The sequence below is a fragment of the Ovis aries genome, chromosome 3, assembly GCF_016772045.2.
Source record: "Ovis aries strain OAR_USU_Benz2616 breed Rambouillet chromosome 3, ARS-UI_Ramb_v3.0, whole genome shotgun sequence".
Classification (NCBI taxonomy): domain Eukaryota; kingdom Metazoa; phylum Chordata; class Mammalia; order Artiodactyla; family Bovidae; genus Ovis; species Ovis aries.
The window spans coordinates 117339643-117367361 of record NC_056056.1 but is presented as its reverse complement, the minus strand read 5'-3'; the positions used below and the strand labels follow the sequence as shown (position 1 = coordinate 117367361).

The window sequence follows — 27719 nt, the reverse complement described above, 5'->3', positions numbered from 1 at the left end:
TCCAAATAAACCTGAAAACTTACCAACGTCTCTCCAATAAGTTCCTATTTAACAATCAGGAAGGGGCTGGGGAGAACAGACCACAGTGTGTTGCAAAAGTGAAATTGTTTACTGGAAAGAAATACAAGCCCCTCTAGCTTTCAATAACAGCATGAGTAATTGCATTGCTCCATCACATTTGTGCATGCTTGTGTGTGTTTATACCTTGTTAATGGTTTTGAAAGTAATTAAATTCAAAATAAAATGAGGAGTGAAATTATGTAAATCCCAGCTCAAATTCACAAATATATTTCTTTCCTGAGGCTGTGCCCTCCATTTCCAGTAGCTTGCAGGAAAAAAAAAAAAAAGAAGGTTTCAACATGAATGAACTTAGGATTTATGTATTCAAATAATTTCAGTTCCAAGCAAAGTAGCATATATCTGAGGATCTAAATAAAGCACCACTTAAATGTGCAATGGACTTTCCTATGTACTACATGTGAAAATGTGCCAGAATAGGACATACCTACACGTACACTTGCGCTTACCCACATACAGAATCACAGCATGCTGCGCTTTCAAAATCAAGTCAACCTTGTTAATGTTGGATTTGAAACTCTTAATTTTATGTAGCTAAATGTGTGTATTTAGGTAATCAATGTCTGAAGCAGTTGATTGGGATTTGTAATATATTTCTGTTTAGAAAAATTATGTTAATTAATATATATATTCAACTTACATATGTTTAAAAAAATTGACATGGTGCTATATTTCCTTCATATTCACTGCCCAGAATTTGAAAGTTTTTTGTACTTTTGATTCTCACAGAATTGGCCAATAGATAGAGATTTTTGAATAATGGCATTATAACCCATTGTCTGGTTGAAATTTGAAGAGCTCACGTTTTATTCACCCTTTTCACTGTTGAAATTTATAGGAATAGGATACATTTTATAATTAATAATAGTGCAAAGCTATGTAAGTTTGCTTTTGGAACTATGTATAGAAGATTTATTCTCTGTACTATACTGTTAAGAAGTAGGTTCAACTGTCAAATTATTTTGACTTACATGTCATTCTTAGTTCTTATCAAGTCATTTATTTCTCCTGGTTATATCAATAAGTAAGTACTTGCTGTGTGCCACAGTAAATAAATAAACCCTAAAGATAAATTTTTCAATCAGAGAATTACTTTGCATTACAATAATGTAAAATTAAACTGAAACAAATTACAAATTCAGCTTTTCCATCCTGATTATATAAATGGGGCTAACTTCCTTCCTCTGGCCAAGATTCAGAACCTGTTTTTAATAGGAAACAGCAAGAAAAAGAAGGTTCCTTTTTTGTCTTATAGTGTTGGGGACTGAAGTGTGTGATGGTGAAGGTGGTAAACACTACCTATATTACCAGAAGTCAAATTAATGTGAATGAACAATGAGCAGAGAAATAAAGGTGGGAGAGTATCATTGCCTTTCATTTTAGCAAAGACGTGGTTGCTCCCACCCTCCTTTCATGATTGTGAAAAGTTCAGAGAGGTTAGTCAGCTAAAAGATACTGTGGGGGGCAAGAGGCTGACTCTAATCAGGTTGTTGGTGCTCAAATTCTGGCTCTGGCTCACTGACTGTGTTCCAAGTGGTCTCATCTTCAGTGTCCTCTTCTGCAAAAGTGTATCAGCGTGTATCTTATTGGATGGCTGTGAAGATTCAATGACTTATACATATAAAGCACGCAAGGATAGTACTTCACACTGTCACTTACTATCACAGAGTAAGTGGTAAATGCATGTCAGCAATTATTATCCAATATCCAAAGCCTAATTCATCTGCATACGGAAACTTTAATTTTTCAAACCATGATATTTTATCTCAGAATATGAAGTGGTTTATATAAACAAGAAAGTACAATACATTCAATTACTCAATGTAGTCAATTGGAATACATTTTAATTACATTTAAATACAATATTAAATCATAAATGAGAAATATAGCAAGTGTAATAACTAGAATGTACACAAGTTATAATATTTGTGTAGAAGAGAAAATGAATTCTGCCTGGGAAAGGTCTTGGAATCTTAACAGGAAAGATAAAGTTTAAACTGAGTCAGAAAGATAAGTGTGAGTTTGCCACAATTATGATGCAAAGAAGGATGTCCCAGGCAGAAGATAAAGGCATATACAAAGTCATGGAGGATAAAAAAATAGAATGAAGTATTTGGGACATAGCAAGCACTGCAGTATTGATTGAGCAAAAGAAGCTGGGAGAAATCCAAGGGCCATTTCACCAAGGGTCTTTTTAGTTGTGCCAAGATGAGCTTTATTTTCAGTTCTATGTGTGCGCTCAGGCATGCCCAACTCTTGGTGACCCCATGGGCTGTAGCCCACCAGACTCCTCTATCCATGGGATTCTCCAGGCAAGAATCCTGGCATGGGTTGTCATTTCCTCCTCCAGGGGATCTTCCTGATGCAGGGATCGAACCTGCATCTCTTACATCTCCTGCATTGGCAGGTGGATTTTTTACCACTGTGCCACCCGGGAAACTTATTTTCAGTTGCCTGCTTTAAAAACTTCCCTCCCCCTTTGAAGTTTTTAAGCAGGCAACCCTTACAAAAATATTTGTGTTTAGAAAGGTCTTTCTGGAAGCTGGAACAAGGATGAGAAGCGGGGAAGACCACCGGAGAGGCAGACTGGGAGTTTACTCCCATGATCTACAAATGAGTTTGAACAAAAGCTTTGGTAGTAGCCAATCAATTTACAAAATATCATATTTAATTTTAGAGAGGGCATTTTAATCTCTTTCTGCAGCCAACCTGTGTAACTGATAAGCAAAATTCTTACTTCTTATTAAGATGTAATAAGTAATTGGATCTTAACAAAAACATAGAATACTTAAAAGTCAACCTTTGATCAAGGATCCTGGATGGTTGTCAAAGCTGAGAATTTCATGGATTACGAGACAGCAATCTCTCAAAAGATATTCTTGGCTAGACCAAGCAAAGACGCATGGTATAGTGGAAGAGTAAACTCTTACTTCTGAATGCTAGTCTTGGGAGGGAGATGAAGCTCATGCGTTTGGTGCCATTAATGGGCTTCCCAAGTGGCACAGTGGTAAAAAAAAAATCGGCCTGTCAATGAAGGAGACACGAGAACGCAGTTCAGTCCCTGCGTCAGGAAGATCCCTTGGAGTAGGAAATGGCAACCCCTTCCAGTATTCTTGCCTGGGAAGTTCCATGGACAGAGTGGCCTGCCAGGGTAGAGTCAGTCCATGGGGTCACAAAGAGCTGGACCTGACTGAACTCACATTCAGGCAGGAAGGAAACAGTCTTTACGAGTGATGCTCACACTATGAATTTCCAGAGTTTGAAGGATAAAAGAGTCATTGTGGGATTTGGGATGATCAAAAATAAGAGGATGTTTTATGATTTAGGTGTCCCAGAGCTTCTCTGATAGCTCAGATGGTAGAGAATCTGCCTCTGAGGCATGAGACCTGAGTTCAATCCCTGGGTTGGGAAGATCCCCTGGAGAAGGGAATGGCAACCCACTCCAATATTCTTGCCTGGAGAATCCCATCGACAGAGGAGCCTGGCGGGCTACAATCACAGAGTCAGACATGACAGAAGCAACTTAGCGAGCACTCAAGATTTTGATCATCAAAGACGAGAAGCTAGTTACTATTGCTGGAAAATGGTACTTGCAGAGTCAGACACAACTGATGTGACTTAGCAGCAGCAGCGGCAGCAAAGATGGAATTATTCATGTTCAAATTATTCGGCAAAGTAAGTTTCCAGGTCTAGTTAGAAGTCAGGGAAGATTACTAGAAAGGAAGACCAAGACTGAAACAGGTTTAGTCTTTGTAATCCAAGCTGATGATTGTGTTGCAGGCATTTGAGGAGCTATTGAAGGATTTTCAGAGGACACCTCAATAATAAATAGCTCACATTTATTGGCTGTTTCTTTTGTACAAGTTATAGTTGTCATCACATTAAATATATGTTCTTGTTTAACTCTCATACCAACCCTCTGAGATAGGTACTGTTATCAACTCCATCTTACACATGAGGAAACTGAGCTACAAAAAGGTAAAGTGATTTGTCTGTGGATACACAGCTAAGAAGGAGGGCCCCAGGAATCCAGCCCAATCATTCCTACCTCAGAGTTCATTGGATCTGCTCTTACAGATTTATTTTCCATGGCAATGTACTGCAAGGGTAAGAAGCCTGGAGAGTAAGGCGATTACACAGCTGAGAAAAAAGAATAGTGGCAGTGAAAACAGAAAGTAAAAGAAGACAAAATAGGAAGTAAGAGTGGAAATAGACAGGCCTTAAATGAAAGGTGACTGAAACGGCCAGCCTGAGTGACAGAGGAAACGGTACCAAGTGATATTTAGATAGTCATATGGCAAATCGGCAGTTCCAAAATAGCCTCCTAGGCTAAGTGGTCCGAGAATAAAGTCTCTTTTCACTGACAGCAATGAACCATCCACATTGGGAAAAAATAAGCAGAAGGAGACCTCACTGCCCCCAGGGTTGTGAATTTTTGAATGATGAATTTCATTTCTCAGCATGTAACACCTTAGTGAATTTGTTGATTTACAGGTTGTTCTCCCAAACTCTAAGAGCATGAGCTCAGGGACTGTGGATGCCCTGGGACTAGGGTTGGCAGTCAGTCAGTAGATTCTTGTAGACCTACTATGCCTTGAGTTTTTGACCTCAAAACAAGAAAATAAAACTAACAAAATTTCTGACTCAGCAAAATGTTAAAAGATATTCTAGGGAAAAGTGCTTGCTACTGAGGGGCCTAAAAAAATAAGTACTAAATATTGCCTCCAGGTCCAGAGTAGGATGGTTTCAGAGAGAAAGCGTTTTTGTTGTGTCTTGAAAACCAAGACACAGTGGGAAGACAAGACAGGAAAGCATATGGCTGTCATTTAGTATGAAAGACACAAAGCAAAGAAATGCAAACATGGTCTACCTATGAGGTCACGACTGAAACAGCTGAAGATATATAACCTATAAAGGAGGAACCAGACATTACTGTTTGGATGGAATCATTCAAGCAAAGCCATACTTGCTTAAATTAGTCTGGGTTAGGATTTAGGAACTACAAGCCCAGAAAACGCCCTTGATGGATTTACATTTTTTAGGCATTTCCAGCCCTCTATCTAGATGCCCTTGGTGGTAGATATCACTAGGGTGCCCACGCTTTGCTCCTGCCTTTGGATCAGGTGTGGCAAGTGGAGGCTGCCCTCTGCACGTTTCCCTGTGAACTTGCCAATTATTCTCACAGCTGAGTGTTCCCCACGTGCTGGGCCTTCTCGACATGCCACATTCCATTGACAGTAACTCACTGACACCCTTCTCAAGAGAGTCTGAGACCTTTGGGGAAATCTAATGGCATTCTTTATTGCAGACAAGAATGTGTTTGCTGAAAAGACTCGGCGACTCAGAAGTTTTTCTGATTCAAAACTGACCTTCCTTTACAATGGGTACTTTGTTTCCACACAGGAAATGACAGTCTTGTACCTGAAACTTCCTGTAGAAGGAAGTGCTACTGACTGTCCTCTAAAATCTGTTCTAAAATTTAAAACAAGTATGGGTGCCCGTATTCCCTGGTGGCTCAGACGGTAAAGCATCTGCCTGCAATGCAGGAGACCCAAATTCGATCCCTGCGTGGGGAAGATCCCCTGGAGAAGGAAATAAATAGCAACCCACTCCAGTACCCTCACCTGGAGAATCCCACGGATGGAGGAGTCTGGTGGGCTACAGTCCATGGGGTCGCAAAGAGTCAGGCACGACTGAGCCACTTCACTTCACGTCATGGGTGTGCCCATGTTTATAGTGATGGATAAATGTAAGTGATTTGAGGGGAAAGGATGGTGAGATATTAGATGATCTGAAAGAGAGAAAGGAAGAAGAAAGGGAGAAAGAAGGAAACAAAGGGACAGAGAGAGAGAGAGATGGAAGGGAGGAAGCCAGGGAGGAAGGAAGGAGGACAAAAGCAGAGAACACTGGTGTATCCAAAATGCCTGTTTATCCCAAATCACTTTTTTTTAAATTTAGTATTTCCTAATAGTGCAGGTCACTATTTCTCTGAAAGTATCTTCAAAATATCTGATGACCACAAGCACGCCTTCATGCAATTAATGCTATACTCACCCTTAATAATCTCTCAGGAGATCACCATGTATTAAACTCAGTGATTTCCAAGAATTTCAGCAGTAACCATATTGCTTCGTTTTCCTAACCACGCCTCTCTCCCAAGCCAGTGTGTCCCAGATATATGTCACTTAAATAATTTCCATATGATGCACATTTTTTTTTCATAGAGAAAAATTAAATGAAATATTGCTTTGAGAATTTCAGTGCATTGCTTTACATAATCAATACCGCCCTTGGGATAAGGAAAAGCAAATCTGGATTAACATCATGCAACACACAGTCCTAGGTAAAAGCCAGGCCTCCACTCCAGTCTGGCCTGTGTCTCACAGTTCAGGTTTATCAGTTCAGAGGCCTCTGTTGGGATTTAGCCCTGCCAGCTAAGGGCCAAAGGGCAGAATCCCCCGGACCCTTATCTCATTATCTGTGTGTTAGGTAGTTAGAATGGGAAAAAGGAGTCCTGAATGGCAGTGGCTAAAAGACAAAGTAGGGAAAAACCCTTGAAAATAGAACAAAGGAAGGTCCGAGGACTGGAGTGAGAACCTCAGGTGAAACAAACAGCCCTCTGGCTAGCCCAATTTACACAGGGCAGGCGCAGGGGGAAGAGAAAGAAACATTTAAAAAGAGCCAAAATTGGGCCTCTCGCCTGTCTTCTCTTCGACTTTCCTCTAGGGTCAGCCTGCCCTCATGCCACGAGGGTGTACGTTCCTTTGCTAGAGGAATAAAACTCTGAGCTGTAATCAAGCTGTGACGCTGGTCTGCTGTTTCAAATCTTTGCAGTGAGACAGAACCAAGGAAATTACATGCTCCTCGTGACATTTGCATACTCTTACTAAAGCTATTGTGCTATGAGTGTTTGTGATTTAAACATAACAAAGCACAGAGAAAAATTTTCCATGGGATATAATGTCCAATGATTTCTCAGACAACTGTATGATAAATTTCTGTTCAAAAGGAGAATAGGATTATTTGAGCTCACTGGATTGCCTCTTAATCAGATTCCTATCAGGGGTCGCAAACCACATCGAACTCTTAGAATCATCTGGAATGGGTACTGTTCTCATAAAATAACTGGAAAAAAATATGCTAAAAATATATTATGAGATGTAATTTATTGAAACAAGAAGCAACTAAATGTAAACAAATACTGGCTGGCATGTTCAACATTCACTGCTGTTTACAGAACACCTCTTTGGTGCCTGCCTTTGTTCTGGATGCTTCAGCTGCACCCCTGAGCAGAGTGTGTACTTGAGGCATTGGTCCCCCTTGAGCTTATTTTCTTTCATGAGATGACAGGTCGAGACATAAATGATACGTTCTGTTAGAAGATACATGATGTGGGAAAAAATAAGGCAAGAAATGGGGATAAGGAATGTCTCCTTGGTATTATGGGAAAGAGGGTAAGAGATATTCAGAGAGAAAGTGACATCTGCGTAAAGATTTTAAAGTGTACAAAGAGTAAGGCATGTGAAGATAGAGGAGACGAGCATTCAAAATGAGGCAGCAGCAAATGCAAAGGTCCTGAGGCAGAAAAAGGTTGGGCTGTGTCCAGGGAACAACAAGGAAACCAGTGTTGCTTGCTGAGATGGGAGCTGAGTCAGAGAAGAGAGGGTAGAGTGGACCCTAACAGCTGCTTTAGCTTTTCTTCTCAGTGAGGCAAATAGTAATTGGAAAGTTATGAGCAGAAGTTACATTATCTGACTTAACTTTTAACAGGATCACTCCAGTTCCTGTGGTGTGCTTTTTAAATTAGGGAACTCTTTAGAAGGTTCACAATTGAAATGTTCTACTTTTCAAAAATGGCTTGTGTACAATTTATGGAATTTCCCTGTGAAAATGTTATGTGCTTTCTAGGTGATGAGTACATATTGACTTGCTTTTTTTTTTTTTTTTGCTAAATGTAGCAAAAACCAGTTGTAAATGTGTATTTGTTTCTTCCCCTTTAATGCCTTTCACCTGTCACATAAGGGAAGTGTTTTCCTCCGTAATGGATATAGCATTGCAACTCTTGATAATGCTCCTGGGTTCTGTGGAAACCTACTCTGAATTTTCTTGCATGTGTCCTGTGTTCAGTCCTGCCTCTGCCCCTCCACCCTTACTGCTCATCATGCTTGGAATGTCATCCCTAACTCCTTTCCACCAGCCCTTCAAAGTCAGCTCAGTTTCTCTAAAGTCTCCACTGCTCATTTCCATTGCTACGAATATTAACCCCTTCTCCAAAACATCACACTCAGAATGTGCTTCATCGAGGTTAACATCTATTTGTGAATTGTACTATGTTTTTAAACAGTTTCATGTATTTGCTTTTTCTGTTTAACCAGGGATCTCCTGTAAAACTGGGTGCTTGTCTGTGTGAGTCTCATGTCTCAGCTCACAATAGGTGCTCAATAGGTGCTCAAACCTGATGGTTTGTCGTTTAACCCTTCAACTCAGATCTATTCAATGTATCTATCACAGTGAGACTAGGCTATTCAAAAAGCCTAGCTCTCAGTGCAGGAATGTCATTGGAAAGTCTGAGGGGATGGGTGAGAGGAGAGCAAACCACGGCTCTAGTTTGACTTTGGAGTCAGGGCGCCAGTGACGCTGTTCACCTTCCGAGGTGCTGAATAGCTTACGCACATTTTCTTTACTACCCTATGAAGTGAAAAAGCAGTTGATTTACGTGTCTCTTCAGCTACTATTAACTTTAATCTTTGTTTTGCCTCCTTATTTCTTTGCTGCATTTTGCAGTAGCATCTATCACAGACATGGAAAGCTTTTGTGTTAGAAGACATCTTTATTATATAGTCTAACATGTTATACTCCACCTCAATAAGCAGTTAATCAACTGATAGCAGGAAATAATCAAATGCTTCATTTCGGAGTTCCTAAGCATGAAAGACACACATTAAAAATAAGACAGTATGTGTAAATGAGTGTGTAAGATCAATGTATCTAAGGAGCAGAGAATATAGTTTCCAATATAGTCCTGGCCAGGTATATATCAATTTGAGTTTCAAAGAAACACAAACTTGTTATTTCAATCATGAATGAGCTGAAATTGGTTTTGTAAATGGATGTCAAGGGTCAGTAGTAGGGATAGTGATTAAAGATGCATTTGTCTAGGCTCTTCACATATTTTTGTTATCAGAAACAACCATTTGTTGTCATTGACATGCTTTGCTTTTATTAAAACCAATAGTGATTGTAAATGAAAATAAGTATACTATTGAATTTTATACTTTATGTTGTCTTTAGAGGTGGAAGTCAATGTACCTCGGAGTTCCCTTCAAATGAGAAGTAGTGTTGTAGTCTATACAAAATACTAACTCCTAAGATAGCCACCTGGACCCAGAAAGCATACTAAAATCAAGTGTATCATTTGAATGGGGCTAAAATTACTGGCTTGATCTTCTGCCTCTATAAACAGGCATTTATTCTACTATTGAAATAATAAAGAGAAGCAGACAAGACAGATGGAAGAAACTTCATTTAGATCCTGTAATGCATGCAGGAATATGTATATGTGGGCCACTTTCTTGTTTAAGGGATAAAGACATTTGCTGATAATATAATTCAGTTTCTTAGTCCATTAACATTTAATGTTTGAATTTCAGAGAATCAGTGTTTAGGAAAATTATTTTTAGATATCAATGTTTCATTTCTAATAAAATCAAAGGATGATTTGCATGTATTATTCAAAGGAAGAAAGACTTCTGTTATTTTGTATTAACTCATAAAAAGATTATAAAGGAATATTGGGCTTTTAAAAAATATTGTCATTAAAAGTAATCACAGCCATCTTTTCCCATATTACCTGACTAATAATCCTTGCTGTATACTTCAGGCACGAACTTCTAGAAGAAGCTCGGAGAAAGGGATTACCATTTGCCCAGTGGGATGGGCCCACGGTAGTCGCATGGCTAGAGGTAAGAGAATTAAATCAGAAGACTCTCATCCAATCTAACGTTTAGAGACAAGTAAAGCTAGGTTGCTAACATCTTCATTTTTCCGGCAGTCTGGAATAGCTTATAAAGAGAATGTTTGCTTTATCTAGGGACCCACAGTCATAGCTGTGATTTTACTCTGATGCTTTCTTGTGACTGTGGCAGAAGCAGCAGGCAGTGAGATGAAAGAAAGTTTTAGTAAATTCGGTGCTCTTTATATCTAGAGTAAATCAAGAAGCAATTCTTGAGTGACACTCCTGGGACAGTAAAGAGTCTGCCTGCAACGTAGGAGACCCAGATTTGATCCCTGGGTCAGGAAGGTCCCCTGGAGAAGAGAATGGCAACCCACTCCAGTACTCTTGCCTGGAGAATCCCATGGACAGAGGAGCCTGGGGGGCCACAGTCCATGTGGTCACAAAGAGTCAGACACAACTGAGCGACTAACACTTTCACTGTGTTGTTGCTAGGAAGCGTCTGTCCAGTACATTAGTCCAGAGCCCTTCCTCATCAGCAGGTTAACAGAAAAGAGCCATCTCTGTATTTTTAACACTTCTGTGTGACCCAAGACACTTGCAGCCATTCGTTTGCTTGTAGTATAATTCCTGAATATGAAAGAGCCCGCTAGATTTAGACATTTGGAATTTTTCAGGAGAATACACAAACCCTTGTTCCCTTCTGTGTCCAGACGGAATGTTTTTAATGAAATTAGAACTACTTTTAGCATATCCTGCACAACACAAGGGCCTGAATAAATTAATCAATACCTGATCAGCAGAAGCAGACGAGGATGGTGAAGGAAACACATATTTGACCACAAAGGGCCCTTTCATGCCACTTATCAATAGTTTTACTGCCCCTTCCATTCAGTTCTCTAATGTGGGCTGTTGGCAACTGCTAGGATATGCTGACATCAAGATGAAGGGGAGTATAGTCAGTCCACCATATCCATGGGTTCCCCGTCCATGGATTCCCAAACACGTTCAACCTGAAACAAATCCGTGGATGATGAGCCCTGGATAGTCAGGCCCTACAGGGACTCTAGCATCTGCAGATTTTGGTCGGCAACATCCTGGAGCCAACAGCCCAAGAACACCAAGAGACTGACTGTATGAACTTTTGCTGCTTGGCAGAGGCAACTAGAAACCATTGTTTTAAAAGGTTCAGGATTCTAAAATTGTCCACCTTCATTATTATATCAAATCCAGAGCTAACGAATTAATCAATGAGGGACAACAAAACATTTAAGTTTAAAAAATTATCTTACACAGATAAATATAAAAACATGCTTTGCATTTTCTCTTGGACTGAGTGAAAGAAGCCTGTGTCTTGCTTTATTCTTTCATATCAGTCAGGAAATTTTTTAGCTTATTAGTGATCAGAGCTGTTCTTCCAAATATGTCTTTAAAATTACTGTATTTAAAAAATCAATTTGTAAGACAAAATGTTTAAGAAAGCCTGCTGCAAAACTGAGAGCAACTCATTGGGCAGTTTCTCTCCAGTGAAACGAGCTACAGTTTCACAGAGCTAGCTGCTATTTTGAAAGTGATGAACAGATCCTTTATTAAAAAAAAAAAAAAAAAAGATTTACTGACATTAAGGGCCTAGGAAATGACAGGCAGTGACGTTTCTAATTAAAACTATCCTGAGCACACAGAAATTGCTCCTAGTGTACTCCCTAAAGTGACTGAAATTATAAAATGGAATAAACATGACGAATGAGGTGGGTGATCCAATGAACGAGAGCTCTTAACTTTCACCTCCTTTAGGACCTCCTTGATTGCACAGTCCACTGAGTGATGGGTACAAATAAGTCTGATGCTTCACACACCATTTATAGACACCAAGAACTTTGCGAAAGTCTAATCAGGGGTGGAGGCTTTCCAGGTAGCACTAGTGGTAAAGAACCTGCCTGCCAGTGCAGGAGATGTTAAGAGTCATGGGTTCCATCTCTGGGTCTGGAAGATCCCCTGGAGAAGGGCATGGCAACCCACTCCAGTATTCTTGCCTGGAGAATATCATGGACAGAGGAGCCCAGCAGGCTATAGTCCATAGGGTTGCACAGAGTCGGACATGACTGAGGCGACTTAGCGAACAGCACAATCAGGAATGACCTTGGTAACCAGGTATTGGCAACCATGTATTGGTAATGTTAACCAGTATGGAAGTCCAAATATCTTAGTATAGAGGAGGTGAAGAGAAGTGAAAATCATTCAGGTCCAGTGAAGGTATATTTAGATATTTAGTTATTTTGAACTTCAGTTTACAAACTATGAATTCAAATCCCGTCTTTTCTCGTATATAATCGTATCTGTCAAGGCAAGGTCAATTCCTGGGCCTAACATGTAGGAGATGCTATCGTCAGTCATCCACTGCACCTGTCTCCTTTCTTATCTCAATCACAGCCCAGGCCACGTTGGATGAACGATTTGCCTTTTTAATTCCTCTACAGAAGCAAGCAACCCCTTAACATAGAATTTTTAAAACAAATTTTTAAGATCAGTATTAGTTATTTATTATCATGTAGCAAATTATCCCAACACGTAGCATTTCTTTTCCTCATGACTTCTGTGGGTCAGGAATCTGGACATGGTTTACCTACGGCCACTATCCAGAGTCTCTCACCAGACTGCAGGCAGAGTGTCAGCCCAGGGCCCCAGTCATGTCAAGACTTGACTTAGGGGAAAATCCAATTCTGAGCTGACTCTGTTCCTTGCTAGCTGTTGGCCGGAGACATCTGTTCCTTTCCATGTGAGCATCTCACAGGACTGCTCGCAGCTCGACAGCTGCCTTCCCCCAGAGCAAGAGCTCAGAGAATAGAGGCAGAGAGGGCCAGCTAGAATGAAGCCCGTCTGTTTGTAACCTAACCTGGACAATCACGTCCCATCACTTTTGCATGTGTGCTAAGTAACTTCAGTCGTGTCTGACTCTGTGCGATCCTATGGACTGTAGCCTGCCAGGCTCCTCTGTCCATGGGATTCTCCAGGCAAGAATACTGGAGGGGGCTGCCATGCCCTCCTTTAAGGGATCGTCCCAGGGATTGAACCCGGATCTCTGGCACCCCTTGCATTGGCAGCTGGGTTCTTCACCACCAGCACCAGTCACTTTTATCACAGTCTTTTCATTACAGTAAGTCTCCAGGTCCAGCCCCAACTCGGAGGAAGAGGGGGATACAAGTGCAGGAATATCAGGAAGTGCGATTATTTGGAACCATCTTAGAAGCTGCCTAAAACAAAACCTTAGAAATAATAAAGCCAAATCCCTTCCATTTTACAAAGGAGGGAAATGGGGCTGAGGCACAGAGGACTTGTGCAACTCACCAATGACAGGGAAGGCCCGAGCCTTCTGATTCTTCGTCTAGAGCTCTTGACGCTATGTGTTGCTGATTTACGGTTGTTCTTCTCTTGCTCCTTCACTTGCTCTCCCTCTCCTTTTGCTCAGTCTGTTCATACCAACCAATAAAATACCCCTCCCCAAAAAACAGTGCTTTAGCTTTTTAAAAATTTAAACTCACCGGCATGTGCCCCCCTTCTTCTTCATAGCTAACGACGACGGAGCGGGGAGAGGAATGGCAAGAATATTTCTTATTAAGCGTGTGTAATTCTGCTGCTACAACTCAGTGCATCCACCCTGGGCTTCAGATGTGTGCTGGGCATTACGCTGTGTTCATTGTACTACCAATTCAACTGTCTTTCCAGAGCCTCACAGCAAAGTTGAAAAATCAGAATCCATAATTTCTAGAGCATTATTTGTTTTGTAACTCTCTGTAATTAATGTTTTACAGGTGCTTATACTGTTAGCCGCTTCCATTAGCCCATCATTTCATTCTCCATAAAGTATTTTCCTATTTAGCATCTAATTGAGCACATACAAATTAGCACATAGCACAGGTAGGCAAGTTGGAAATGTCGCTTAGCCACATTAAAGCCTTTGATCAAAAGCACTCAGAATTCCAAAGGAAAATTATAAATTGAAGTCATTTATTAAACAAATGTGTTAATTGAGCCTTTACCAAATGCAGCTTGTAGCCATTCTTATCCTTAAACTCTAGAGGAGATATGGTGAGGTGCAGCTATTTTATTCATCCCTCATAAATTTGTTGTTAAATTGCAGACCCTGAAGGGTACCTTTCCAATCTTTATTTCCATTACTGACTAACTGGTCCTTTGAATAAATTACTTAATGTCTTTGTGCCTCTCTCTCTTCTGGGGGAAATAAGAATAGCATCTCTTTCATGGGGTTGTGGTAATCAGTGAGTTCATACAGGTAAGGTAATTAGAATACGATCTAGCACACAGCACTAACGGTTAGCTATGACTATAATCTGGGTGCGTTTTTCCGCAATCCAACAGCTCTGGTTGGGAATGCCTGCTTGGTACGTGGCAGCCTGCAGAGCCAACGTGAAGAGCGGGGCCATTATGTCTGCCTTATCGGACACTGAGATCCAGAGAGAGATTGGAATCAGCAACCCTCTGCATCGCTTGAAGCTCCGATTAGCAATCCAGGAGATGGTTTCCCTAACCAGCCCTTCAGCTCCTCCAACATCCAGAACTGTGAGTCCCTTGTGCTCCTCCCCTCTCCCAGGGCTGGGTGGACAGCAGCCTCCCCAGGCCCACAGCGCAGAACTGTGGCAGCAAGCATGTCAATGTCAGCATGCATTATTCTCAGGCGATCTAGCTTGCTCTTCATTAACCTTGCTGCTACTTTTAATAGGTTTTCAATTGAAGAGCTGTGATTCCTATCAGACTTGAAGGCTGCAACCAAAATAGACTTTTGAGCTATCCTCTAACATTTAGATTTTTCTCCCAAGCAAGACCAAGAGTTCATTCTTTCATGAGATTTTTCCTTTTTAGTGTAATCCAGCATCTCAGAGATGAACTCTAGGCAGCAGTACTTTTAGAAGATGTAATGCTAAACTCACTACCTCTTAAGCAGTTTTCATAAATGAAAGTACCTTGATATTCAGTGTTTTATAAATACCATGTGAATTACCTGCCCTCAAAACCTGTTTGCTTTTTATTTATAAATCCCTATTTCTCTCATAATTTTGTCCCTGTCTTAATATTAGAAAAGAACAGAATATTTAAAAAAGGAATGCCAGATGACAAATTCAAATACTGAGAGAAACTCGCAAATAACATCCATTCTTTCCTTAGTCTTCTCCAAATTATATTATTCTCTGATAAAGTATGTGATTTCTGATGTTAATTGGATTTTTCTGGTCCCATGTCTTATTAAAAAAAAAAAAAAAGGAAAAATGAGGTAAGTTCAAATAGTGGGCAAAAGATAAAAAAGCAAAATTATTTCAGTTTTCAGGCACACAGCTAACTTGAGCATAACTTTTTTTTATATAGTCTTAAACATCACTGTAAATTGGAGAATTTGCTTCATTTTTTAATATATATATTTTTATATTCCTTCCCAGTGTACTAGATTCCAGTGCTAGAAACACAAAGTCAAAATTTAAGTGTTTATCTTTCTTATATAATTCCATTTTAACTTTTTCCTAAGATATATCTAGGAGACAATATATATTTTAACAAATTTCATATATATGACTTATTGAAAGTGAAAGAGGGGAGTGAAAAAGTTGACTAAAAACTCAACATTCAGAAAACTAATATCATGGCATCTGGTCCCATCACTTCATGGCAAATAGATGGAGAAACAGTGGAAACAGTGGCAGACTTTATTTGGGGGGGCTCCAAAATCACTGCAGATGGTGACTGCAGCCATGAACTTGAAAGATGCTTACTCCTTGGAAGAAAAGTTATGACCAACCTAGACAGCATATTAAGAAGCAGACATTACTTTGCCAACAAAGGTCCGTCTAGTCAAGGCTATGGTTTTTCCAGTAGTCATGTATGGATGTGAGAGTTGGACTATAAAGAAAGCTGAGCATCAAAGAATTGATGCTTTTGAACTGTGGTGTTGGAGAAGACTCTTTCGAGTCCCTTGGACTGTAAGGAGATCCAACCAGGCTATCCTAAAGGAAGTCAGTCCTAAATATTCATTGGAAGGATTGATACTGAAGCTAATACTCCAATACTTTGGCCACCTGATGTGAAGAACTGACTCATCGGAAAAGACTCTCATGCTGGGAAAGATTGAAGGCAGGAGGAGAAGGGGACGACAGAGGATGAGATGGTTGGACGTCATCACTGACTCAATGGTCATGAGTTTGAGTAAACTCTGGGAGTTGGTGATGGACAGGGACGACTGGTGTGCTGCAGTCCATGGGGTCGCACAGAATCAGACACGACTGAGCGACTGAACTGAACTGATAGCATATTAAAATGTGCATAAATTTATATACTATAGCTGAAGTATTCCTGAAGCTAAAAAAGTCATTCAGAATATATTTAAAATATAAGTTGAGAAGGCCATTAAAATAGTTATTATAAACAGAATTCAGATCTGATGATGAGTTTTCTGAGTAACTTCCAACTGAGAGAGAAATATCATGACAGGTTTATGTTAACATTCTCCTCCCAAGAGCAGATTTCAACAAAAATATTTAAAATTTCTAATCTTGCAAAAGCAACAGAAGTCCCAACTTAAAGATGAAAGTTCAGTTCAGTTCAGTTCAGTTGCTCAGTCGTGTCCGACTCTTTGCGACCCCATGAATTGCAGCACGCCAGGCCTCCCTGTCCATCACCATCTCCCGTAGAATATAATTTATTTATGTTTAGCATCCTATTTCTTAAAGGAAAATTGAATAATTAAGCACTATTTTCCTAAAAATGTCTAAGCAAACTGAAGGAGCTTAAATCACAAGCTGTTAAAAGTAAGAGCATACTCAGTTGTTCAAAGACCAGTCAAATGTGAAGAGAGCTTGTGAGACCCTTCTTCATCTATTCTCAGTTCACCTCAAAGGCTTTATTTCCTCAGATCAGGATCCCAGGAACACAGAACAAATTTCCGTTTCCTAAACTTTTATGATTTGGGTTGATCATTCGCTTTTTCAGTTGTTCTCTCTGCCTGGAACATCCTTTCCACTCCAGGGTCACTGTCCTCCAGTGATGACCCCTGAATGTCCTTCCTCTAAAAAGTTTTCACCAAACTCCAAAGTCTGGGTTTGCTTCCCTTCTTGAGTCATCGCTCTGTATACTTATAGGAAACTACCACATAAGTTTCTCCCCTTGATTCATCCCACACTAGAGCAAGTGTATTATCAGGTTTTCCATAGTCCCTGGGCCTTAAGTCAGTGCCTGGCAAATTGTAAATAGTCAATAAATATACACCTTAAAATGATGATTCTATAAGTCATACTATCCACCACTACACAGGATATGAAGTATGTATGTCCTGATTACGGAGAGGGCAACCATGCTAAAAAAAGGGACACACAGAAGCAGAATGCTCTGGCATTCCAGTGAGGGAAAAGGCACTTCGGATTATGGCTCAAAGAGAAATTAACCTTTGAAAGACAGGTAATATATTGCTAATTATTAAAATCATTAATATTTTCACTATTAACTTTTTGATAGAGACCTTTTCATTCTACTTTCTTTCTCATTTTATAAAAATATTTTCACATAATACATTATTTTGTAATTTTAAAACTCAGTAATATGACATGAATATTTCCCCCATTTTATTAATATTAAATATGTAGTTGTAGAATCATTGATAATTGCTGCATGCCTCCTTTATTTAACCAACCCCCTAACATTGGACATTTTGCTTATTTAGCAATTTTCATTGTATTTACAATAATATAGTGAGTATGAATGTAGTTATGTTATTACATTAACTATGGTTATTTCCATAGTAATATTTGTATATAGGGCATTTATATTTTTATTACTTTTGAACCTTAACTGCCAGATTATATTGTGTAGTCTTTTCTCCCCCTTTGTCAAAATTAATGACTACATTGCTTAAGTTTACATTTTAAAAGTTACTAGTAAAGTTAAAATGTTTTCATATACTTATTTATTTTAGCATTTAAATGAATTTCCTATTCATAGCTTTTTTCATTTCTCTGTCAGATTATAGGAATAGTCTTTTTTTTTTTTTGCTAATGTGTAAAAGCTCTTTATTCACAGAAGACATATGCCCTTAGCTAAATACTGATACAAGTTACACAAGAGAGAAGTTGTCTCTATTTGCTTTAAAAATAATCTACTGAGTGCTTTTTGTAAATATGTCTTTAACTCTATCTACATGAACGTATTTACTCATTTTTAATATATTTCAAATATGATTTGCTTTGCAAAAAATTACATGTGAATTTTTAGTAATTAATCCACTACATAAAGTGAAGATGAAAACATTTTAAAGTCATCACCTAAAATTATATACTAGGATTCACTCTTTGAAATTTTAAAAGGAGTTGACTTTTTTTTTTTAAAGAAATGTTATCATGTCTTCTGGAACACTGCCAACAGTTCTGATCATACAAGAGATTCCGTGTGTTCAGGTTTGGGTTCCTGAGAAAGGTACCTTATTCATTCACTCAAGTTCTTAAGATAAAAAAACAAGATACTTAGTTTTAAAAAAAAGAAAAAAACTGAACAGAACTCTGCCTCCTTTTCTGTTTAGATGAAATGGACTAATAGAAAAATCTGTTTTCATTCATTATTATTATTTACATTTATTATTTCTCTGGGCCAGCCCTAATCTTCCAGCTTTCTTTTTCCTAAGCTATTACTATAGTTACTATAGAAGGCCTCCTATGTAACAGAATAGAGATGGAGATATCAGATAATTGAAATATTTGGTTTAAGAGGTATATATCATAAAGAATACATAAATTCTTTAAATATTTCATCTTAAGTAAAAATATGTAAATATTCAGGCATTTGCAAATTTAGATGAAACCCTAGGACTTTTCTTTAGTATAATTCCAGTGCCTGGAGTTTCACATTATGTTTATTTGATAGCTTCATCCTTTAAACATTTTCAACATTTTTAGTTTGAGTTTCTTTTTAAAGTGATAACTAAGATACTTGAAAAGCTATGAGTGTAGAATCCTGGAAATTTACAAATTCTTTCCTAGACTTTGCTGAAGTTGTATTTCTCATTGATATTCTCATTGTATTTCTCATTGAAGTTGTATTTTTAATTGTGTTTTAATATTTGCCCTTATCTAGTCTTTCCAAATAATTCAGCTTAGTGTTCAGACATGAGCCAAGTTTATTTAATTTTTGGCTCTATATAATATTTACTTATATGGCCTGATTTTTAAAAAAATGCTGTGAAAGTAAAAAGGTTTGGGAACAAAAACAAATGATTTTTGTAAACATATAATTTAGCAATTTTGAGCAGACATGGAAGGCATAAGATAAGTTTCAACACAATGTAAACTAAAGATTTACTTGGGTAGAGATTGTTTAATGAGAATTCTAGGAAAATTGTAGTAACAGCCAACATCAATGGAGAACTAAGGTCAGGCCCTGGTCTAAGTGTTCTACATGCAGTAACTGATTTGAGTCTAAGGACGATATGAGATGGGTACTTTCATGAAACCTATTTCACAAATGGGAGCAATTGACGAACAGAGAGGTGAAGTGACCTGTCCTAAGGTCACACCCCAGGTGGTTTTGCCCCATAGTCTGTGCTCCTAACAAGTGTACTTCCCTGCTTCCTGCATCTACCAGTTTTCCTTCTTTTCCACAACATTCTTTCAGTCTACTTTGGTTCCCCTCTACATAATTATTAACCTCCTAAGCCTCAACCTCTAAGTAAATAAGGTGAAATACAGTTGTGTTAAACTAGTCTTATTATAATGAGAAATATTTTTCCTTTTATGGTAGAGAAACATCAAGTCAGATTAGGGAGAAGTGTGGATATAGGCCATTTTAAATGTGGAAAGTAGATTTCAAATTAATGTACTTTGAGATTCAGTTATAAAGTAAAAAAATGCTTCAAAATGATGTGAGTCATTACAGAAGTGACAGCTAGATAAGGTTCAGGGTAGTTCTGAGGTCTGGCTGCTGGATTTACTTTGTATTTCTGACAGCAAGAGAATTATTTTCCCCCAAAATTAGTTTTCATAAGTTATCCCTTAAACTCATTTTAATATTTATTTTTATATCATAAATCTCTCCTGAATGATTTAATTAGGTAAGTGCTTTAATTCTTAACCTCCTTTAGGAATTTTCCTTCTAGATTTCAATTGATAATACTAGCTGCATATTCTACTGCATCTGGGCTAAGGTCAGGCTAGCAAGGCACTGCCAACGAAACAGAATGATGGTCTCACTGTCAGTGCCAACCTTGTACGTGCACGATCCTGAGTGGGTGCTTCCTTAAATGGAGCCCCCTTAACTCCTCACCTACCTCATCCTAGTACCACCCCTGGATCAGAATATATTGCATCATAATTTAAAATTATTAGTATCTTTTATAGTATGAGTGAAGAAAGCCGAGTGCCAAAGAATTGATGCTTTTGAACTGTGGTTGTTGGAGAAGACTCTTAGACCACAAGGAGATCCAACCAGTCCATTCTGAAGGAGATCAGTCCTGGGTGTTATTTGGAAGGACTGATGCTAAAGCTGAAACTACAATACTTTGGCCACCTCATGCGAAGAGTTGACTCATTGGAAAAGACTCTGATGCTTGGAGGGATTGGGGGCAGGAGGAGAAGGGGACGACAGAAGATGAGATGGCTGGATGGCATCACCAACTCGACAGACATGAGTTTGGGTGAACTCTGGGAGTTGGTGATAGACAGGGAGGCCTGGCGTGCTGTGATTCATGGGATCACAAAGAGGCGGACACGACTGAGCAACTGAACTGAACTGAACTGATGTAGTTTTACCCTACTTAACAGATGTAGAATCTAGAGAAGCTTAGGAAATGTCCTAGTTACTGAGAAGTGGCACTGCCAGAACTCAAACCTCTTGATTCTAATTTAGTAAATGTCTAGATAACTAAAATTTTAGAAACCATTTTCTAGGCTCAAATGGTATTTGCCATACACACAAAAAAAATCATTTACTGGTTTGCATTCTCCAGTTCATTTATCGGGGGTTGCAGCATGGACTACCAACACAGTGAGTAAATGATTTTCAGTGGCTCTCAGAAAGCCACAGCCAAATGATATGATGCTTGTCCTTTATGCTTTTCCAGGCCACTTTTTGCAGTCTTTATCCCTGGACTCAAGGCACCAGTGTCCTTTGCTTCTCAAAGCATCCCAACTCTAGCTTTTCTCTAAGATGTGCTCTCTGCTGAAATGCTCAGGCTCTAAAGCACCCTTTTTATGACTCACCCAGACAAAAGCTCCATCCTTGAAACTGGTGATAAAAAGAAACAAATCTAAATAATTGACTTACTATCCGTTCAGTTGAGTTCAGTTCAGCTGCTCAGTCGTGTCCAACTCTTTGCAACCCCATGAATCGCAGCACTCCAGGCCTCCCTGTCCATCACCAACTCTCGGAGTTCACTCAGACTCACGTCCATCAAGTCCGTGATGCCATCCAGCCATCCCATCCTCTGTCGTCCCCTTCTCCTCCTGCCCCCAATCCCTCCCAGCATCAGAGTCTTTTCCAATGAGTCAACTCTTCACATGAGGTAGCCAAAGTACTGGAGTTTCAGCTTTAGCATCATTCCTTCCAAAGAAATCCCAGGGCTGATCTCCTTCAGAATGGACTGGTTGGATCTCCTTTCAGTCCAAGGGACTCTCAAGAGTCTTCTCCAACACCACAGTTCAAAAGCATCAATTCTTCGGCTACTACCCATAGGCTTGCTTATAAAATAAACTTGAAAACCTCAACTAATGCCTAAGTGGTTGGGTCGTATAGGAGTCATTTTTGAGTTACTTTTCAAGATTCTAGAGCAGGCAGTGCTCCTCACAAGTAAAACTGCAGAGCACAAGTGAACAGCCAACTTACAACTTCGGGAAGTTTGCCAACCATACTTTAGAAAATTGTCCTGGATATATACTCATTTTGCTTGCAAGGATACAGATGAAGTCATAGCTCCTTGAATCCTACTCACTCCAGAATATGGTGATAGACTGGCAGATACAGACTTTAAATAACCTGTGAAAGAGATTATGTGAAGTGAAGTGAAAGTCACTCAGTCATGTCCAACTCTGTGACCCCATGGACTGTACAGTCCATGGAATTCTCCAGGCCAGAATCTGGAGTGGGTAGCCATTCCCTTCTCCAGAGGATCTTCCCAACCAAGGGGTTGAACCCAGGTCTCCCTCACTGCAGGTGGATTCTTTACCAGCTGAGCCACAAGGAAAGGGAGTGTACATGTCTGCATTTCAGTATGAAATAATACTGGTCAAGTTTCTTACAGAAGGAGGGCAATCTTCATTTCTTGGATTCACAATCAAGGTGGAATCTATAGACATCATTGTCAAACAGTCTGGCTTAAGTGAATTTCCTCTCAAGTAACCATCACTGTAGCTCGTGATGAAGAGACAGTATAGCCGTTCAGGCAAAGCAGTGTTATGAGTGAGTATAAAGGGAATGCAACAGATGAGTGTAAAAACTCTTTTTAGCATAGTACACTCCTCAAAAAGGCAGTGAGAGCAGTTTCTGCCAAGTGACTTAATAATCATATATTCATACGCAACTTTCTGTTTATAATGAGTACCATGTTTAGAAGCTGGGGATAGAGGTAGGGGCTTTGAATGACATGGATGGCTGCTGTATTCCAAGTATATTTTACAGTTGTGCAGTTTTATCTTTTAAGAAAAAAATTCATTTATACTCAGAATTCCAAAATGGTAGGAAAATGAGAATTCTATATGTATAAATGATACTTAGCCTTTGAGATCCTTATGCCTATATGATTTACTTATAATAATGAATATTTACTGTTTCATTGCTCAACCATGAGTAATTCTCCTATACATGAGATTTACCATATTTTGAATTATACTCATCAATTTAGTTTATATGCAGTTATTTTTAAAATTATATTATATTGCATCATCTATAATAGAAGCTAAGTTAACATGGCACTGTATCGGTAGAAAAGGCCAGAGAAAATTATGGTAATAACTTATATTGTGGTGTCAATTTTGCTACCTCAAATTCTTTAAAACGAGACCCCCTTCCAAAATAAGTAACAAGTAATACATAGGATATAAATGTCCCTGTAACTATAGAATTGATGTATTTGGACAATGTTGAAATGTTCATAATGATATCCCAGTTAAATGGTGGAATTTGATGGGAAGTGGTTCCCAGTGATCTGTATGTTACTAGATGGACTTTGGTTTAGAAATTGTACGTAAGTCGGTGTATAAAAGGAATATCATGGGTTGTTTTTATTAAAAGGAAAATGAGACTTCATAATAGAATAGTGCCTGCTAGAGAGAAACTTCCCTTTTACAAAATTTTCTTCTCTATAACAGTGTAGGATACTGCTGAAAAACCAGGTAACCCAAGTTTTGTGACTTCTGACAATATTCACTGAAAAAAAAAAAACACTTTTATTACATCCAAAATAGCATTTCTTTCTTTTTTTTTTTAAGAATGTAGGAAAACAACATATTTACTGAACTGTGAAAGGAAGAGGTCATTTGGGAAAAACTGATATCGATTTCCAGACAGGTTATGATAGTACTTTCAGCTTTGAATTGACAACCAATTTTCTCTTTCCAAGGACATTGAGGAATCAAAACTCTGTGAAGGAAATATTGGTAATAACGTGACAAAACACATGTGTCTTTGTTTACTGAAGAAAAAATATTCTTCTACAAATCAAATTTATTCAGTTCTCCATGATTACAAAAAGATGGATCCAATAGCCACATACCTTTGAAATGCAAATTTTGATTAAGCCTTTTTCCTGATTAATAATTACAGAAGTATCATTTTAAATCTATCCCATCTGAGCTTCACAGCATGCCTCTTTCTATTTAATCTTTTGAAGTAGAAGCAAAAGGGAGCTGTGAGCAGCCAGCAATGCTGTCTCTTGCACGTGCTGTAGGCGCAAGAGCACGGCGGTGTTGCTGTGGTTCCCTTAACTGACAGTGCCGCTGCCTTTCTTCCTTGCCACTGCTTCCGCCCACGGACCCCACTGCTTCCCTCTGGGCCTCCTCACTAGCCTTCAGGCAACGTTTGGGTGACCCATGAAGAAATGGAGAATCTTGCAGCTCCAGCAAAAACGGTTAGTCTTTACAGCTTTGTTGAACATGCAAAACCCTTATTTTGCTGCTATTTGGATGGAAAAGCTGTTTTGTTTATACCGTAGGATCAGAGTAATGGGTATGTTTACACAGGGACATGCAATGATTATGGTCTAATTTCACTGCACTTAGACATTTTTAAATAAAGCCATACTAGATTGTCATAATGTGGTTAATATAAGAGTTGGTGACATGCAAACAAGTAATCAAGAATTTAATAATATTTATCTATTTCACAACATTGGAAATGTGTTATAGCAAATATCACTTAAAACTCAGCATATTCCCAGGTAATGCATGTTACCAAACCCAATTAAATTTGTAACAGAATGTATAGATCGAATATCCTTTTTAAATGCAATCATTTAGCTTCTTGTACTTTCCCAATCTCAGATACAGAGCTTCACCCCCATCACCCCCATGAAAAGTGTTCATTTTTAAAAATTATTAAAAGTACATGCTTAAAGAAATTCATGGCGACTCATAATTGTCAGCTTTTAAAAATACAATATTATGTATAGTCATTTCTCATTTGAAGTGGCAAAGTTGGGCATGCCATGCATTTTATTATGAGCAACTTATTTTTAATTTAATGTCCTTTTCATTGTATTCATTTGAAATTGATTATTTAGCTTATGATGAATAAAAATGCCAATGTTGTTTACTAATTACATTTTTACTTTAGCTTGTTGTACTTGGTCTTTTCTTATTGAGTTTTGTTTGTTGCTGCTCGTTGTTGAGACCCATTTCATTACCACAAAGTTTAGTTGGAAGGATGCAGTTCCTTTGTCTACTCCATTAATTTACTTTGCACAGGATTTCTCCATCATATGTATATATACACATTTGTGCATTGTATATTTGTATGTATATAATAAAAAATTTTATTATAACTTATTATGAAAAATCTCACAGTTTTAAGAATCAAAAAGGTTTGGAATGACCAGATCAAATGTATCATGAAAATTCCATATGTCACATGTGTGTATTTAATTAGCCTAAATTAGAAATTACATAGGTACCCTCATAGTCACCCTTGAACTCCTCAGTTGATTGCTGTGGATCTCAATAAGGACTGTGTATTTATTTGCCTGTGTCCTAGTTAACAGTTTAATAGCAAAACAATTTTACTTCTACTGGAAAAAAATTTACTGTATCAATTTGAGATTAATTTATATTTATCTGCTTTATTAATCATTTCCTGCCGCTAACACAGAAAGAATCTGAGGAAGGAAGCTGGGCCCAGGTAGGAAATTCATATGCTTTAAAACAGTATCATTTAGTAGGCTATGAATATATAAAGTAAGAAAACTGTATGTCATAATATATTATAAATCTTCACTTAGTTTAAGATTAGTTTAATCGTGTATTCAACTTTATTATGTTTAATACTATATAGGTCTTTTTAAATCACCATATTTTACAATCAAGAAGATGATTGTCATTTTACACCTGGCCTCTTTTGAAAGGAAAATTTCCTTTCTCCTTTAAAAGAACTACAACTTAAACTTCTTGGAAATCACCCTCTGAATATATTTAATCAGGAATCATTTATGTTGGATGTAAGGGGAAGAGGAGAGATTTCCAAAAAATTGTTTGGAATCCCCTATTCTTTACGTGGCGCTAGTAGTAAAGAGTCCACCTGCCAGTGCAGGAGATGCGAGAGACATGGGTTCAATCCCTGGGTCAGGAAGATCCCTTCGAGGAGGAAATGGCAACCCACCCCAGTGTTCTTGAGAAACCCCACGGAAGAGGAGCCTGCAAGGCCATGGTCCATGGGGTCACACACCGTAGGACACGACTGAATGACTGAGCACACACAAGCTTTACAGTATAATGGGAAGTGTGTGAGAAACGGAGTTGGAGGCACATGGGTTAGCTTTGCAACTGCACATCATAAGTCCCTGCCCTTTACTGAGATGGCGTTATGAGCCAAACATCTGTAATGTGAACATGCATATATGTTTGTAGAGAAGTTATTCCTTTCTCAACATTTCCGCACTATACTGCTAAACTAAAAGAATTAATGTGTTATAGGTAATGTGATTCAAACTTTGTATGAAAAATTTCGGTAGTTACTACTAGGACCTTGTTGCTGTTGCTGTTTAGTCGCTCGGTCATGTCCAGCTTTTTGTACTCTCATGGACTGCAGCTGGCCAGGCTCCTCTGTTCATGGGATTTCCCAGGCAAGAATATTGGAACTGGTTGCCATTTCCTTCTCCAGGGCATCTGCCTGACCCAGGGATTGAACCCGCGCCTCCTGTGTCTCTTGTGCTGCAGGCCCATTCCTTACCACTGAGCCACCAGGGAAGTCCAGATACGACTAGTACCTACATTTAGTAAATCAGGGTTGCACTAGGTCTTTATTTCGGTAAGCATTCCATTTTTTAAGAACACACACAATAAGAGGAACACCTCAATTTTAATGAGAAACACATGTTCTAACTGTGACTTTGATAAGGATCTGAATGGAAAATATTGTCAAAGTAATAGACAGTAATAATACTTTTTAAAAATTGTTTTAGTGGTGATGGTTGACTTGGGTTTTACTTTTGACTTTTACAAACAGTGTTTGGTAAGATCAGTTTATATGTTATATTAAAGAATTAGATTATATTTTACCTTTTTGGTCTGATTCTTTAAATACAAAGTCTATATTGACTGATACCTGTAAAAGATTGCATCAATTTTTATAGAGTACTGGTTGCATGCTTCACTAGGTAACAGCAGAGGCCACATAAAGCTTCAGCATTCTGCCCTCTAGCCCTGTGGATCCTTTCTCTCTTCATTTACTGAGGTTTCTGCTTTCACATCAAGATTTGCCATTACACCACAGCAATATAACAGTAGCATTGAAGAGAAGGAAATGGTGGCATACTGGCTGACAGATAAAGATAAAATAAGTCGAATTAAATCTATCTGTACAAAGTAAGGATCTTTCAGCTCAGCATTTGTTTATATCATTCAACTTTTGAATTTAAAATGTATTTTGTATAAAATGGAATTCCTTTTGAGAAAACAAAGTGAGCATAATCATTCACTGTAAGCAAGGACCCTGTAGGCAAGGACCCAGACTTCCACTTTATACAAAAGAAATCTGATTTAGAGGCTAAATATTATTTCTGCTTCATTTCAATATATAAAAGAATTAAATATCAATGAAAATGATAGCCCATATCCTCCAATTACCATCTCATTTTATTGGCTAAGAAACTTGACTGCTATAAAACAATTCTAGTGTCCGGTTTTCCTACAGACCCTGGCATATGGAGATATGAACCATGAGTGGATTGGAAACGAATGGCTTCCCAGCCTGGGGCTACCTCAGTACAGAAGTTATTTTATGGAATGCTTGGTAGATGCAAGAATGCTAGATCACCTAACAAAAAAAGATCTCCGCGTCCACTTAAAAATGGTGGACAGTTTCCATCGGTAGGTTTCAGTTTTTTTCTGAAATAATTTAAGTGAAAAAGTAATTAATGTATATATTACTAGAACATAGAGAGATATTTAAGAAAGATGGAGTATATACTCTGAAACATCTGTGTACATCTACTTGGCAAAAA

The 27719-nt window shown here is 38.5% G+C and overlaps 1 protein-coding gene across 20 annotated transcripts in view; it reads left to right on the top strand.

Annotated features, from left to right (window-relative positions):
- The window catches only part of PPFIA2 (PTPRF interacting protein alpha 2), a 509064-nt gene that overhangs the window by 461368 nt on the left and 19977 nt on the right, over positions 1–27719 (top strand). For 10 of the 20 annotated variants that reach the window (XM_060412495.1, XM_012174007.5, XM_060412486.1 and 7 more), the window contains 5 exons: positions 9959–10040; positions 14408–14608; positions 24072–24134; positions 25370–25399; positions 27392–27585. In XM_060412495.1, the coding sequence (XP_060268478.1) occupies positions 9959–10040; positions 14408–14608; positions 24072–24134; positions 25370–25399; positions 27392–27585 (570 nt within the window). The remainder of the gene's footprint in view (positions 1–9958; positions 10041–14407; positions 14609–24071; positions 24135–25369; positions 25400–27391; positions 27586–27719) is intronic. The other 10 variants (XM_027967176.3, XM_060412496.1, XM_027967175.3 and 7 more) reach the window with 3 other exon arrangements.